Source organism: Carassius auratus, chromosome 9 (assembly GCF_003368295.1).
Source record: "Carassius auratus strain Wakin chromosome 9, ASM336829v1, whole genome shotgun sequence".
Lineage (NCBI taxonomy): Eukaryota > Metazoa > Chordata > Actinopteri > Cypriniformes > Cyprinidae > Carassius > Carassius auratus.
In genome coordinates this window covers 11,306,455-11,323,396 of record NC_039251.1, presented here as the reverse complement: position 1 = coordinate 11,323,396, position 16,942 = coordinate 11,306,455, and the positions used below count along the sequence as shown (strand labels likewise).

Here is a 16,942-nt window from a genome sequence, read left to right as displayed (position 1 = left end):
AATGTTATGGTTATGTTATCAATATGAAATGGCACAAATACAATTAATTTTAAACAATAAAATATATATATATATATATATATATATATATATATATATATATATATATATATATATATATATATATATATATATATATATATATATATATACTACATTTATTAAAAATTTTGTTCTTTTTTTTCGTTATGTACAAAGACTTTTGTCAAGTTTCATTTCATTTCATATTACCAATTTTTTTTAATGATATATAAAGTTTATTAATGGTGAATTGATAGATAATGTATGTTTAGTAGGCTATGACTATAGATGCAGTCAGTGGTTTTAATTCAAGTCTACTGAACAGCACCTTCCATTCTGAAGATGTGAGTCAGATTGAGGGAGTCAATATGAAATACCCTTGAACACACTTGTATCGCAGGTTATGGGGAGTTCCCCTTTCTGCAGCATCGTTTCCGTGTTCGCGAAGAGCTCAACGTTTCCTTGAAGAACTCAAACCCACCTGTTTACCAGTTCAGTCATGATCGCTGGATAAGATAGCTGTGGCATTCATGACCTAAAGGACTTCATTCATGAGAGGAAACGGCACCGTACAACCATCTCCGGACCTCTAGGAACATTTGAAGCGCTTCTCGCCGGCAAGACTCTTGAGGAACTGCGTCTGGTGAAACCATAGACTGTATATAATAAAGGTTAAACGCGTGGCTTACTCAGAAAACATCAGGTTTAGCAGGAGCTTTGTGCCAACTTCTCGGGAGTGTCATTCTCGTCAGAGCAGCAGGTAAATATTTGGACCTTCGTTTTGGTTTTAAGCAAACATTACAAGTCAAACAATTTACTTTTGTATTCGAGTGGTTTGTTTAAGTTTCATGGTGTGTTGTAATATTTATTACGTTTATACGAAAGGTACTGTATGGTGGCTAAAATATCGGTGAGACTGGGACGTTTTGTAACACGTTGTTGAGCCACATTTGTCTAATACGCATTCAAATAGTTTATAAACATTTTGAGCATGGATTTATTGTGGTAATCTTATTTCACAATAAAGTTCACAATAGTGCGAGCAACATAACTTCTAAATCATTTGACAGATGCTTTTTTATCAAAGGAGCGACATACACTGCATTCATGGTCAGTTGAGTTCACGCATTCCCTTGGAATTGAACCCATAACCTTGCTGTTGTTTTGCGCCATACTGTACATTAAAAATGTTTTTTTTTTTACATAGTAAACACAAGAAATATCAGCAAATACATTGGAAACAACAAACACAAAAACACAGGTTAATACTGTATAATAATCTATTTTCTTTTTGAATTATTAGAAGATACTATAGTTTTGTTTTGTTTTGTTTTTCCATTCAGAAATAGTTTTACAACCTCTACTGTCACCACAAGTATGATGGTCTTGTTTGATAGTGGTTTCAGACTGTAGCTTATTTCTAATTGGTTACACAAAAACACTCCCTGATCTCCCTAGGTCATTGTTGTCTTTGATTTGATATGGTTACTGTACACATAGTTTTCATGTATTTCATGTACAGGTGCATCTCAATACATTACAATCTTGTGAAAAAAAAGTTCATTTATTTCAGTAATTTAACTTAAATAGTGAAACTTGTGTATTAAAGAAATAGTTTGTCTAATTCTAGTTTAGAGTTTAATGTCTAGTTTAATACCAATCAGCTAATCAATTCAAGACATCTGAAAAGGTTTCCTGAGCCTTCAAAATGGTCTCTCAGTTTGGTTCACTAGGCTACACAATCATGGGGAAGACTGCTGATCTGAACACGGTCATTGACACCCTTCACAAGGAGGGTAAGCCACAAACATGCATTGCCGAAGAATCTGGCTGTTCACAGAGTGCTGTATCTAAGCATGTTTACAGAATGTTGAGTGGAAGGAAAAAGTTTGGAAGAAAAAGATGCACAAAGAACCGCAGCCTTATGAGGATTGTCAAACTAAATCAATTCAAGAATTTGAGTGAACTTGACAAGGAATGGACTGAGGCTGGGGTCAAGGCATCAAGAGCCACCACACACAGACGTGTCAAGGAATTTCCTGAATCACAGACAACGTCAGAGGCATCTTACCTGGCCTAAGGAGAAGAAGAACTGGACTGTTGCCCAGTGGTCCAAAGTCCTTTTTTCAGATGAGAGCAAGTTTTGTATTTCATTTGGAAACCAAGGTCCTACAGTCTGGAGGAAGGTTGGAGCTCATAGTATTAAGTTTCCACAGTCTGTGATGATTTGGGTTGCAATATCATCTTGCTGGTGTTGGTCCTTTGTGGTTTTTGAAAAGCAAAGTCACTGCATCCGTTTACCAAGAAATGTCAGAGCACTTCATGCTTCCTTCTCCTGACCAGCTTTTTGAAGATGCTGATTTCATTTTCCAGCAGGATTTGGCACCTGCCCACACTGCCAAAAGCAACAAAAGTTGGTTAAATGACCATGGTGTTGGTGTGCTTGACTGGCCAGCAAACTCACCAGACCTTAACCCCACAGAGAATCTATGGGATAAGAAACAAGAGACCAAAAAATGCAGATGAGCTGAAGGCCACTGTCAAAGAAACCGGTGCTTTCATACCAACTCAGCAGTGACACAAACTGATCACCTCCATGCCACGCTGATCTGAGGCAGTAATTAAAGCAAAAGGAGCCCCTACCAAATATTAAGTACATGTACAGTAAATTAACAAACTTACAAGAAGGCAACAATTCACTAAAAAAATTTTTTATTGGTCTTATGAAGTATTCTAATTTGTTGAGATAGTGAATTGGTGGGTTCTTGTTAAATGTGTGCCAAAATCACAACAATTAAAAGAACCAAAGAATTTATTTAATACACAAGTTTCACAATTTGAGTTGAATTACTGAAATAAATTACCTTTTCCATGACATTCTAATTTATTGAGATGCACCTTGCAGAACATTTTTATTCATAGATAGCCTAAAGCAATTTCAAAAGATATCCATTATATTTTTCTTCCCAGCACCACTATGAGTCAATGGAAACAAATCCAGCAACTGGATATTAAGTTCCTCGAACAGGTGGACTATTTTTATGATGACAACTTTCCAATGGAGCTGAGACAGGTGCTGGCCAACTGGATTGAAAGCCAGGACTGGTTAGTTGTTGTTTTTTACACACTGATCAGAAATTGTATTTTCAATGTTTATAAAATCACATTTTGAATTGCATGCTTCAGGAAAACACAAAACAACCACTTTAGAGTTGTGTTGCAAATGCATTATATGTATTTTAATAAAAAATGATGGATTTGTAACACAACTCTAAAGCTCAAGCGAATGCATCTTCCTGAAGCACTTTTGCCTTTATTGCCTCAGGGAGACAGCTTCAAACCATGAATCTATGGCTACGGTACTCTTCAACAACTTCCTCATTCAGCTTGAGAGGCAGTGTTCTCAAGAGCAGAACTTTCTTCACAGACACAACCTAAAGAGAATATTTCACCAGATACAGGTAACAGACACACACTGCCCTCCTTCTATTTCCATACATCTGATTCATCCCTGAGTATCAAATCCATGCTTTAAAAAACCCAACAAATATTACTGAAGTACATTTTACAAGAAAATAAAATTTCAGTGTCACTGAAATTTGCTAGCAATTTCTTAGTAGAAATAATCTCTAAAACATTTATTTTTTTACAAAACATTGTTTTTGCACACTGTCTAGTCAAAAGCATAGTTTTGTTCAATGATGCCTTGCCTATTTTTACAAATCCTTTCTAAAACGGGAACTGAGATGAAAGGAAAGTGAACTCGTGAGTGACCCTGTGACTATTCAAATGCATGCTCTTATTTTCTATTGTCACTTATCAGGAAATTAACTAATGGTCAGTATTGGGATTTACAGTAATAGTCATCAATAAGGTATTTACGTAGAACCTCTGTTGTGATTCATAACTCTATGACAATAATAAATGATTTGAAGTGTGTATTCAGTTGTCAACGGAAGCTTGTGTACTCATGTGTGGTTTTTGCTAACTTTTCAGTGACTTCTGTGGAAACAGTCCTAACCAGTATGTAGCACCTCAGGTCATTTATCTCACATCGAGTTTACCACATTTAGTAAGGAAGAATATTTATAAGCGATGGCTGACATGTACTCCACTGCAACATACCATTTTGATGTGCTAGCTTTAGTGACAATAATGTGCATTCCTACAGTTTCGAAAATGTTTTTACAGTATAGTCAGTAAACAGCAAGAAAAAAAGAGTTCAGGATGTCTCAGAATCTAAATTCACTCACAAAAGCTGACTGGCAAAACTCTCAGTGTCAGACTGCTGTACACATATCTTTTGCTTATGCAGTATTTTCATGAGTGGGTGGGTGGCGTGGGGATTTCTCACTAGATAAATAAGAAAAAAACTTCCACAGAAGAATCAAATGTCGGGGGTTTCGCTTGGTTAAAAAATTACATCTGTCTGTAACTGGTGTTGCATGCCTCCCCGAAAACAAAATGACAGAGCACGGTGTGGTTAGACCATTTTTCATTTTTCCACGTAGACTGTATTTAGGACATCTACAAAAAATTCATTTGTTTTGTGTGTGTGGAAATATCATTGTCAATATTGCATTTATAAAAACACCTACTATTTGAAACGCCCACAATGTTTTTGTCTAACACAAAAGTTCAAATGAACTTAACAGACGATTGGTATTTTCCGTAACTTCTAACAAATATCATAAACCCCCGAACAAATATCAAAACCTCAATCTGCGAAGTGTGCACTTCAAGAAACAATTCACTCAAAACTGAAAGTGCACTCTCCTAATGCCATACATATATATGATTTTAGTTTCATATCATATATTTGTATAATCATTCAGTGCTTTCAAAACAATCATGGGGCATTCCAACGTGTTGGATCAGGTTGGACATTAATTATTACATAAAACATAATTTTTTTGCATCTCGCGACTATATGTAAAAAAAACATTTAAAACCTGCTACGTATTACAGTTTGGATAAAATCTGTCATGGAAACAAACCACATCTCAAAAACAAGATGCGTGAGATTTTAACCATCAGCTGTTTCGTTTACATCAATGGTTATTTGTTTGAACTTTCACTTTCCAAGGTTACTTGACTTGTAATGCCACATTCCTCCTGAAGCATGATTTCTGTAAATGAACTTTGATTTCTCAGTCTCACGTGATCAGTCAGTAAATGCTGTTGCGTCGCACTTTCAGGTAAAATACAAGCCGAATCCTCTGCACATGGCCGCCGTCATCTGTAACTGCCTGAGGGAAGAAAGACGCATCTTATCCACAGCCAGCATGCAGGAACAGGTACTGCCAAGACACGTGACAACCAGCATGCAAAAACCACATATACCCCATACAACTATGTTGTTAACCAAGCTTCAGTGTTTTGCACTTACATGATAGTACAGTTATACCAAGCGTGGGATCCAAAAGGTGCTTCATTCTGACCTAGTTAACATGGCCAATATTATAAATGTGCTTCTTCGATTTGAGACTTAGTACAATGCATATTTGATGTATACATTTACTTTACATTGAAATCTTCTGTTTGCCATGTTTCCATTTCATTAATGGCAGGGACCACTGGAGAAGTCGATGCAAAACTCAGCCGCCTTGGAGAAGCTTAAAGTTCTTGACAACAAAGTGGCAGTCATAAGAAGCAGTGTTCAGGTAAGTTACATCACAGTCATGGGGGTTTAGTGTATGTGACATATGCTGTTATTTCAACATGCTCTTATCAGATGCTGGACCAGGCTGTGAAGTATCTTGAGGACATGCAGGACGATTTTGACTTTCGCTACAAAACCCTCCAACTTCGAGGTGAGCCAGTGTATGACCATGACCGTTGACATCTTCAAAAAAAAAAAAAAGACAAACTCCAATTGGTTTATGACATAATAAAGCAAATAATACAAAATGGGCATATAAGAGAGGATTATGATATGAACGCATCTTTCCCTGCTATCCTGCAGATCCAGTTGAGAGAAACTCTTTAACCATGAAGCAAGAAGTCACTACACTTCAAGAAATACTGAACCGCCTGGATTTCAAAAGAAAGGTAAGTGCATCTCTACAATGATAGCACTTTTCACTTTTTTTATTTGAAATTGTTTTCCTGTACAGCTATTTCCTTTTCTTCTGGTTTAAACAAAGGTTTTGTTTACTTAGAATGTATTATACTATTTGAACCACCCTGGGAACTTCCTGCCCTTAGACGGGTGGCTCTGTGTGGTTTTCACACATCTTTAGTATATTTCGCTCAGGTGTGTGATGCAACTATATAAGTTGTTGTTTCCTGGTCACTCTTAATCACTATGTATTCATTTTGTTTTACCTTTGCAGGAGATTTTGTCAAAGATCGCAGATGTTATAAAGGAAATTGATACCCTGATCTCCTCTCAGCTCAACCCTGAGCTTAAGGAATGGAAACGGAGGCAACAGATCGCCTGCATTGGAGGACCGGTTCTGATAGGACTGGACCAGCTCCAGAACTGGTACAACACTTTACAATATAAAGAAATAGAATAATGAAAAAATATACAATTTAAGTTATACTGTTTAATATAGATTATTGTTTTAATTGTTAGATGTTAAAATGCACACAGTAAAGACAAGCTGGAGGATAAAACGTGGGATGTACACTACTGTTTAAAAGTTTGGGGTTTGATTTTTTTTTTTAAGAAATCAATAATTATATTCAGCAATGATGCATTAAATTGTTCAAGAGTGACCATTTTAATCTTTCTATTCATTGAAGAATGTCACAAAATAACAAGAAATGCTTCTTGAGCATTTAAATTAGCATATTAAAATGATTTCTGAAGGATCACTGAAAACTGTAGTAATGTCTGCTGAAAGTACAGCGTTGGCATTAAAGGAGTAAATCACATTTTAAAACACTTACTTTCAATTGTTATAATATTTCCCAAAATCACTATTTTATTGCATTTTTGATCAAACAAATGCAGCCTTTGTGTGCATAAGAGACTTCCTTCAGAAACATTTCAGACCCCAGACTTTTGGTGTATAGGTCTTGTGTTGTTATGGTGTTTTTTGGGGCTACCATGAGATCTGAATCAATCCTAATTTTCATGTAAATCACTTTTACAGGTTTACTCTGACAGCCCAGAGTCTTTTCCAGATTAAAAGACAGCTAGACAAACTGGGTGAGCTGATCCTGAAAGTTACTTATGAGAGTGATCCAATCCCTCTCCAGAGACCTCAAATGGAGGAGCAAGTCAAATACCTGATCTACCACCTCATTAAAAGGTAACATGTAGATTTCATGTGCTTGATGAACAGTTAAGGCACAGCAGTTCAGTCTGTGTGACATATACTGTAGTGCTGTAAATGAATGAAACTTGATGAATGCAACACAGTAGAAAGGCTGCGCTGGGTGACCAGGAAACCTGAATAATCTGTTTTGGTCATGTTTGCAGCTCCTTTGTGGTGGAGAAGCAGCCCTGCATGCCTACACACCCTCAGAAACCTCTAATCATCAAAACACAGGTGCAGTTTACCACCAAGGTCAGGTATGAACCACAGCTTCAACCAGCTCTTCATGTATACAAGTCTACTTTCACAAGGGGTTGACTGCCTTTAGTCCAACACAGTTATTGCCCATTTTAATTTCACTTTTCCTTTTCAGATTACTGGTTAAATTACCGGAGGTGGATTATCAACTCAAAGTCAAGACAACATTTGATAAGTATGTTCCCAGGATTATCTGTATGTCTACATATTATCTTTGTAACCTGGGCCAAACTTGTTATGCATTACATTTGCAATAGCTACTATAATGTGCAATACATCAACCATTATTAAACTTTTAACTTATTAAATAGAACTGTCCTTGTGATACGAGGAAGCGTGTACAATTTTAAAGCAGACTTAATAAATTACTGTTAAAACTTTTTATTTATAACTTGTTTGTATACAAATCTAAGAGTGGGGATCATACAAATGAGAGAGAAAAAAAATCTTAAGAAAGCCATGGCTCAGTGGGGGATGATATTTAATTTACAGAAGAGTGTCAATCTGAAGTTAATATATATATATATATATATATATATATATATATATATATATATATATATATATATATATATATATATATATATATATATATATATATTTTAAAGCAATCTCTAGATAACATACAGATTATTATTGTTATTAGTCAGCGTTAAACCAACTTATTCCAGAGTACACCACATAATATCCATCATAATATTTACTGAAGTTGTGTTCCTACCACACATGACGTCACTTCCTGGAAGATGTCAACCAACTTGCTTTCTCTAAGTAAAATCTCAGATGCATTTCATTAAAAGGAAATTTATGAAATATTTAGTTGTTGTCGTTAAATTTTTTTTCGTTTTTGACTGAAGAATCTATGTTGAGATTAATTAAGTGGTTTCACAGGAAAAATCTGTAAAAACCAATCAATATTCCCACAGTAATATTCTTTTGTTTTGTTTACCTTATTTTGATAAAAACTAAACAAACTTAAATATTTCTTTACGTTAACAACACAACACTTTACGTTAATAATAATAATAATAATAATAATAATAATAATAATCTCTAATATGAATTCCATCTTTATGACTGTGAATATGTATAGTGGCATTTATGATAAGGACATGAAGACTATACACATGGAATGACCCAACTATGATTATGGCTATAATAATTATTATTATTCTCACATTTTCATGCAACTTTTTCTATCTTTGTTCAAAATCCATGCAAGCAATGTTTGTTTCACTGGTGCATTTACCCCAACATGACCATGTTTTTCTACTCTTCTCTATTTTTGTGTGTGCAGAGACCTTCCACCAGGCAAAGTGTGAGTGCAGTCAGCCTCAAACAGAAGAACCAACTTCCTGTTGTTTATTTAGGCCAAATCTCAAAATGAGTTTTTCAGCTAAGTGTGTGGGGGGAGGGGGACAGCAGTGGTTTACAAGCTAAATTCTGTATATATTCTACATAGTGGGTTACTGTCATTTACAGTACAGTGGAAGCTGTGACTAACCAGAAAATATCCAATCTAACATGACTGATATGTCCTTGTAGGAACAGACAGTTCTTCATCCTCACCAACAACACCAAAGTGATGGATGTTGAGGAGTCGACTGGATGTCTTTCTGTAGAGTTCAGGCATCTGGTACTTCACTCTGAATTCTAGCTCATGAATTAAGACCAGTAATGTTAATAAGGCTTTGGTGTTTAATCTATTTAAATGAGTTCACCCACTGTAGGAAAATTCATCAGTCATTATTTACTCACCCTCATCTTGCTCCAAACCCACATTCTGTATTTTTTTTTTAATTGAACATAAAAGGAGAAATTTTAATGCTAATTTTTCCATACGAAGATTTTGTGACCATAGCTCCAAAAAAGTTAATAACTTAACCTGTTCCTCTCATAAAATTATTCGGCGTCAGAAGACTTATCAAATATTTTGTGTGTGTCCTTTTTTTTTTAGTTTGACAACTGTGATAACTATGAAATGTTGTTAGAATGAGTTGTGTGAACATGAGGTTGAGTAAAAAAAAAAAAAAAAAAAAAAAACATTTTCACTCTTGGGTGAACTATCCCTTTTTAAGAGAGCGAAGATATTTTATGAAGACTTCGTGTTTTGCAGCAGCTGAAAGAGAGAAAGTGTCCTACTGGAGGAAAAGGAAATGAGGTAAGACTGCATTATTTCTAATATCTGCTTTCTTTATAGGTCTATTTCTTCCACTGGCACACAAGGCCTACACCATGGCTGGAGCCTGGTAACATGCTAGCATATTTGCCATGTTGTTTTTCATCATCTTGCCAACAGAGGGCAGCCTCACACAGTATACGCTTGATCATGGCCTTGAAGCTAACATTGAGTCTCTCTTTTGCAGGGTCCCCTGTCAGTAACAGAGGAGCTACACTCTCTCAATTTTGAGGCCATGCTGATGTTACAGGGCCTGGATATTGATCTTGAGGTATGTTTTAGTGTCTAATAATATATATGTAATACACATAAATACTATATACTATTTCCATACATAATCAAAAGCATATTTAAAGCTTACATGTAAGTATTATATATTTTTGTAATATGCTTATTTTGTATTGATTTATATTTACTATTAATGCTGAAAAAAAAAATCCTTCAGAAGGTTCTAAAGAACACAATTTATTTGCAATTTTATAAGACATAGTTTTATAAGATGTAATAAATCTTATACATTTATAACACATTATAAATCACTCAGGATTCCTCATGAATAAAAGTTTTAAATTTCTTTAAAAATTTAAAAATAAAATTACTGACCCAAGTATATAAATAAATGATATATTACATATAATATTCTTTTCTAAGAAAGTAATAATAATTAAGCTAAAATTCTATTTAAGGACAGCTCTGTCATAATTTGTAAAGGGTCTAATGTAATGTTTTATTATTATTATTATTATAATGATTTGATTTTAAATGTTTTTATTTTTTAACATCACCTATGACACCACTCGCTGAGTTTTGTATTTTTGTTCCTGTTCAGACTTGCTCCCTGCCACTGGTGGTCATCTCTAATGTCAGTCAGCTCCCAGGGGGCTGGGCATCTGTCATGTGGTACAACCTGCTAACTGATGACCCCAAGGTGAGCTTCTGATGCAGATACAAAGAATAGCCATATAGTATTTTGTTTATAAAATAACTAGATGTCGTAACGCTGGACATTAAGTAATTTTTGAACTTCTCTGACTTGTGTAGAACCTTGGATTCTTCAGTAACCCCTTGCGGGCAAGCTGGAGTCAACTCTCAGAGGTCCTCAGCTGGCAGTTCTCAAGTTTTGCAGGACGAGGACTCAACAAAGAGCAGCTTAACATGCTGGGAGATAAACTTCTGGGTATGTTTTATATAAACCTGTTGGCTTATGTAACATAAAAGTAATTTGATCTCATTATCTGCTTAATTACACTATGTAGACTGTATTTCCCTAATGTTGTCCCATAAACATGCCAATAGCGCAGTTATTGTTTTTGTTTTGGCTTCCATCTAAACAGTGTTTTAATTGTTTCTGAAGGTCAACACGCTTCTTATAATGACTGCCAAGTTTCTTGGTCCAAGTTCTGGAAGGTAATTTTGAATCAATATTATATACTCTTGCTATTGTCAAATTGTAACAATATAAATCCAATTAGTTTTTTTTTTTCTGCTGCTCTAAGGAAAACATTCCTGGCAAATCATTTAGTTTTTGGCTCTGGCTGGACTCGATCTTGGACCTTATCAAGAAACATTTACTTCCTGTTTGGATTGACGGGTCAGTGGACTTGTTATGGCATTCAGATGCATGATAAATATATATAGCACATTTTAGCTGTGTTATTCTGATAAGAATGTAATAAATAACAAATACAACTACTGGATAGAAAAGTCTTTTTTTGTGATGTTTTATCACATTTTTTTTTTTGTTTCTCAGTTACATAATGGGATTTGTGAGTAAAGAGATGGAACGTGCCTTACTGAAGGAGAAGGAGCCAGGGACATTCCTGCTACGCTTTAGTGAAAGTCACCTTGGAGGAATCACCTTCACCTGGGTTGAGCAGGATGAAAATGGTTTGTCTACAATATGTCATTATACTTTAAAGGAAAAGTTCACCCAAGAATGATATTTTGCAAAGAATATACTCACCCTCAGGCCATTCAAGATGTAGATGTGTTTGTTTTTTTCTTCAGATTTGAAGAAATTTTGCATCACTTGCTCACTATTGAATCTTATGTAGTGAATGGGTGCCGCTAGAATAAGAGTCCAAACTGCTGATAAAAACCTCACAATAATACACAACTAATCCAAATGACTCCAAACATTTAACGTCTTGTTTTTATCGACTGTTTGAACTCTCATTCTGACGGCACCCATTCACTGCAGAAATAAATGCTGGATTTCTTCAAATCTGTTCTGATGAATAAACAAACTCATCTAGGTCTTGAATGACCTGAATTTTCATTTCTGGGTGAATGATTCCTTTAAAAAGAACATTCCCAAAACAATATTTAATATAGGAGACATTATGTTACAAGTTTGGAGCTATTAAACAAAGATAACAACATAAGAATCCTTACCAGTTCTTCCATGCAGTGAACAGAGTTCTGTTTGCAAGTCCGTACAGGTTAAGCAATGACTGTAATTACCACACTGAGAAAAAGTCTTGTTTTTGCTGAGGGAAACTCCAGACTGGAGATATTCCAAAATTTAGCAGATGCCCTTTATCCTTTTATAGATAAAACTTGTATTTCCTTATTTTCAGTGTGCAGATGACCATGTAATTGTTCATATTAAATTATGCCTGATGAAAAAAGCTGTTCTTACAGTTTTCCTGGCTGTTTTGGTGCTCAGTGCATTGTTTTTTTGTTTTTTTTGCTTTGTCTTTATTGTATTAAATATGTTGTTAAATAATCTTAAGCACATGTATTCTGTCTACAGGAGACCCAAAGTTCATCTCTGTAGAGCCGTACACCAAAAACCGTCTCAACGCCTTGCCCATTGCTGATATTATACGGGACTACAAGGTCATTGCAGATGGGGTTGTCCCAGAGAATCCTCTAAAGTTCCTCTATCCTGACATCCCCAAGGATGAGGCTTTTGGGAAACATTACAACAGCCAGCAAAACAAAGGTTAGACATCCGCAAACGTATCAGATTTTTTATAATTTAGCTGTGTCCCATGTTTTATTTATTTTGATTAATCGGCTAGTATGGAATAAGCTAGTCTTATTATAAAAATGTCACAGTTAAGAACTTTACATGGCCTTCAGATATTCCAAAAGATGGCATAGATTAAATCATTAGGAGCATGGTGAACTGTTAAGGAGTAGGAAATAAACAATATTAATAAAAGAAAATAAGTAAATATGTAAGCAGACAAAATAAATAAACTGCATGAGTGAGCATGGCCCGGGACTCTACTAAAACAGTTCACACTTAAACCAACCCAGTGTTCAAACCAAAGCTACGTCCTTGACAGGAAGGGATGTACGTCATCGTCACTTCCCATTATCTCAATGTTTACACAGAGTATATCGTATTGTTGACTCTATTCGACATGCTCATTTTGTCAAACTCACTGTAAGAAAAACGAAATTATCTGTATTACCAATACAGTTTTCTTAAGGATAAGCACCTCTTTTCAGTAGTTTTTTTCAGTAGTCTTTTGCATTTGTCGAGGATTTGTATTTTTTTGAGTTTCAGGACTCTTTATTTGGGAAAAGAGCAGGCTTATAACAATCATACTTTATGTGGAAATGCTAAATGCATTTTTCTTTCATCTTTCACAGTTTGTCCTTACATTCAGACACAGTTAGTTCCAATTTCCCATCGGAAGTGAGTATCTTAATTTCTTTCACAACAAGATTTAATTTTATAATTTGTTTCTTCTCTGTGTTGCATGATTGTATGAACTGATTAAGATTTTTCTTCTTTCTTTCTTCAACGTCCTGAATTCTCAGTGGTCCAGTCCAAAATGCATGTTCCTCTCCTGAGCCCCCCATGTCTCCTGGAATGTTTGAAATTATTACCCAGCACCTCAGTCCCTTTGAGTTTGAAAGCGCTGTGAGTAACATTTTAACATATTAAAAAATGTTGCGGTGTTGCTGTCATGTGATGATCATCCATCACAAGTTAAGAATAATCCAAAGTGCATATTGTATTTCCTGTTGTACTGAATTAACATGGTCCGTATCACACTTAGTGACTAAGCAGATTTACAACCACATGCATTATTCATTCTCATAACCCTTAAATGTTCATCATGGTCTCAAACTTAGCACAGCTGTGTATATTACTGACTTTGTTGCTCCGAGTCATATTTTGTGGGTAGTCACTACTAAGCAGAGCTGATAAAGCATTATTCAGTCACCAGAAAATGATATGACACATTTTTCCTTTGTTCACATTGCAGATGAGTTCACCCTAAGAAAGGGCAACAGCCACATTTCACTTGGTTCCAAGATTATGGATGGATTCAAAGATTTTCATCTCTTTATTTTGGCTTTTTTTTTTTTTTTGCTGTTCTTCACTTTTATGGCACTATGCCACTATAATGCATCACGTCTCTATTTTCATTTGCTGACAGAGTGTATATTCAAAAATACTGTCAATATGAAAATGCATCAGATGTATTATTAATGTCACAATTCTACATTCCAACAATTTATGTCTTAAATACAATATATGACTGGTCTCATATACCTGTACAATTCAGATTTGCCCAAACCTTAATCTGCTTTAATGTTATTCTCAATTAAATGTTTCTGTATATATTATGACAAGCATTTTTTTTTAAATAAAGAACTTTATGATCAATCTATGCTATTATTATTAGTAGTAGAAGTAATAGTAGTAACAATGTGTACTCTTAAAATAGAATGCAACATCCTGACACAATGACAAAGAATTGTGGTTGTTCACATTCTGAGGTTGGAAATGTTGTTGAGTGGGCTGCAGACTGCATGCTGCAAGTAACATGGGAAAGGCTTTCACCCACATTCTTCCTGTCAGCATATATGAGGTGCTTACGCCGTACAATCCAGTAATTTAGAGCTAGGAGTAGGAATCTAACCACATTTTTCATTATCATTAAGTAGATATGATACTTCATAAACAAAAAAGTTTTATTTAAGTTTGTGACTAAATGCACTATGAATGTCCATTAAACATCAATGTTTAGAAATTGTTAAAACACTTTTACACTTAATGTTTTTTTTTTTAAGTCTTTTGCATTTCTGCAACTAAATATGCTAACAAGTTGATATCTACTTGATTCACTTTGGTTTGACATACTGGTGTGTGTGTGTGGGGGGGGGGGGGGGGTGGATACTGATGTCTATAAAATGTCATCAAACAACACAGTTGGACTATGAATCATAAGTTGATCATAACTTGATAAGTTGAAATAAGTTTCGTTTCTGTAGCAATCTAAACGATACTATGCAATACATTTTCATGTGCCTGGCATATGTTTTAATATACTGGATAAAATAATAATGTCAATGTTTAAATGGTAGGAATCATTAAAATTTTATGTCAAGATGATAAATTGATAGTTTGTGCAAAATGTATTGCTATTAAGACATTTTCAACCAAACAGTTGATGGTTGCTATTGACTCGCACATCATGGGGACAACACAATACAAGGAGTCAATGGCTACCATCAGCCGGTTACCCAAAGTCTCTTAAAATGCTGTGCTCAACAACACAAGAAGGAAATTAATACAGGTTTAGAATGGCATGAGGGGGAGTAAACGATGATGACATTTTTATTTTAGGTAATAGATCACTTCAAGTGAACATATGGGTTTATTTTCAACAATTTCATTAGGCTACTGTAATTTCATTATTGTATTTTCCCATGTCCTGGAATGCTACACAACGTTCTTCAAAAAAGAAAATATATATATGTGGCGAGTGGGGCGGGGCCGAGAGGCGTGGGAACGAGGAGTGAGGCCAGGTGTAGTGATTGGAGATGAGCTACACCTGCGCCCCACCGCCAGTATCGAGTCCCACGTAGGAGATGGAAGGATATAAAACTGGAGTGACGACCGTGAAGGACGAGAGAGGACCAGGCCTGGGACATTATTTTATGTTTGCTTTTTATTTGTGCGCGTCAGTCGCCGTGAGGGGCTGACGCGCTGTTTTGTGTTTAATTTTGAATATTAAAACGTTTTTGATTGTGCGCCGGTTCCCGCCTCCTTCTTCCCGATGAATAGGAAGTCTATATCGTTACAATATATTTATTAACAAATGTTTCATGTGTGTTGTTTTAACTGGTAATTAATATATAGGTTTTTCCTATTAGTGTTGTGGAAAGTTACTGTTAAGTCAAGTCTGCTTTATTGTCAATTCTTCTACATGTACAGCACATACATACAAAGAATTTAAATTGTGGTACTCTCAGACGGTGCATACAGATAACACCAACAGTAGAGCCTAAAAATCTAGATCAAATATAAAAAATAAAATACAACTTTACAAAACAACTATACAATAAGGACATGTAAAAAAATAAATAAAAATAAAGTTAAATGGCAGATAGAGTGCAAACCAGTGAAGTGAACAAACAGTGCAGATAAAAAGATTGTAATGCAAAAAAAAGCTTATTCAGTCTGAGCTTATTTAAATGTAGCTTATTTAAAAAGTTTGTTTAAATGTAGCCCATTGCATTACAATATTGCATTACTGCCTAAAAAAGTAACTAATTACATGACTTAGTTACTTTTTATGGAAAGTAATGTTCTAAATGTTGTAAATCTGGGCAGGGCTTGCTTGTTTGTTTTTTATATAAAAAGTTATATTTTTAGCAAATATAAAAGCCCTTTCACAGCAAAAAGTGAAAGGAATAAGCCTGAATGAAAAGTAAATTCACGTCTGTACAGTAAAACGCAAGTTCAACATGGTTTAGCAATAGGCTACTACTACTACTACTAATAATAATAAAAAACTATGAAGCACAAATGTTAGTTTATCTAATGTCATTTTACTTATGAGTATGGGTGAACTGGATCATCAAAGGTCAGAATCAAAAACACTGATTAATAGAATGGGATTAAAGCTGCAGTAGGGAACTTTTGACGCTCTAGCGGTTAATAAACAGAACTGCTTGCGTCTTGCGGAAGAACATTGTAGCCGGAGCTACTTCTCTCTGTTTATGTCTATGAAGAATCACAAAGGTACTGGGTTACTCCGCCGCGGTACCCCCGAAGCAATAGTCCGAATATAAACATTTATTATAGGTGTACCCTAGTGATTCAGGACAAGCTAAAAACACGGTTTGGAAAATGGATTCATGGTTTACTCGCTTATTATGTTCATTTTTCTAAATTTTGAACACAAACAAAGTTACGGACCGCAGCTCTGATTGGTTATTTTTTACCGGGAGCGCATGCCTT

The 16,942-nt window shown here is 35.1% G+C and overlaps 1 protein-coding gene across 2 annotated transcripts; it reads left to right on the top strand.

Moving 5' to 3' along the window:
• Positions 1 to 444: 444 nt before the first annotated feature.
• On the top strand, positions 445 to 14,359 carry LOC113108357 (signal transducer and activator of transcription 4-like). Of its 2 annotated transcripts, none has more exons than XM_026271428.1 (24): positions 445 to 781; positions 2,992 to 3,126; positions 3,347 to 3,482; positions 5,220 to 5,318; positions 5,592 to 5,684; positions 5,756 to 5,834; positions 5,987 to 6,072; positions 6,357 to 6,508; positions 7,125 to 7,283; positions 7,454 to 7,546; positions 7,663 to 7,722; positions 8,845 to 8,865; positions 9,093 to 9,183; positions 9,667 to 9,708; positions 9,914 to 9,997; positions 10,556 to 10,654; positions 10,768 to 10,903; positions 11,081 to 11,133; positions 11,223 to 11,317; positions 11,477 to 11,613; positions 12,482 to 12,673; positions 13,333 to 13,378; positions 13,504 to 13,606; positions 13,956 to 14,359. In XM_026271428.1, the coding sequence occupies exons 2-24, from the start codon at positions 2,999 to 3,001 to the stop codon at positions 13,968 to 13,970; spliced, it is 2,199 nt and encodes a 732-aa protein (XP_026127213.1). In that variant the 5' UTR covers positions 445 to 781; positions 2,992 to 2,998; the 3' UTR covers positions 13,971 to 14,359. The 2 variants fall into 2 exon arrangements, with proteins under 2 accessions (XP_026127213.1, XP_026127212.1); XM_026271427.1 differs by having other exon boundaries at positions 9,664 to 9,708.
• Positions 14,360 to 16,942: the final 2,583 nt, after the last annotated feature.

What these genes read in the sequence shown, in the direction of transcription:
- LOC113108357 (XM_026271427.1), top strand. Translation starts at nt 2,999, where the DNA reads ATGAGTCAATGGAAACAAATCCAGCAACTGGATATTAAGTTCCTCGAA. An exon ending in GCCTGGATTTCAAAAGAAAG is followed by an intron (nt 6,073 to 6,356) that starts GTAAGTGCATCT and finishes TTACCTTTGCAG; the next exon opens with GAGATTTTGTCAAAGATCGC. An exon ending in CAACAGCCAGCAAAACAAAG is followed by an intron (nt 12,674 to 13,332) that starts GTTAGACATCCG and finishes CATCTTTCACAG; the next exon opens with TTTGTCCTTACATTCAGACA.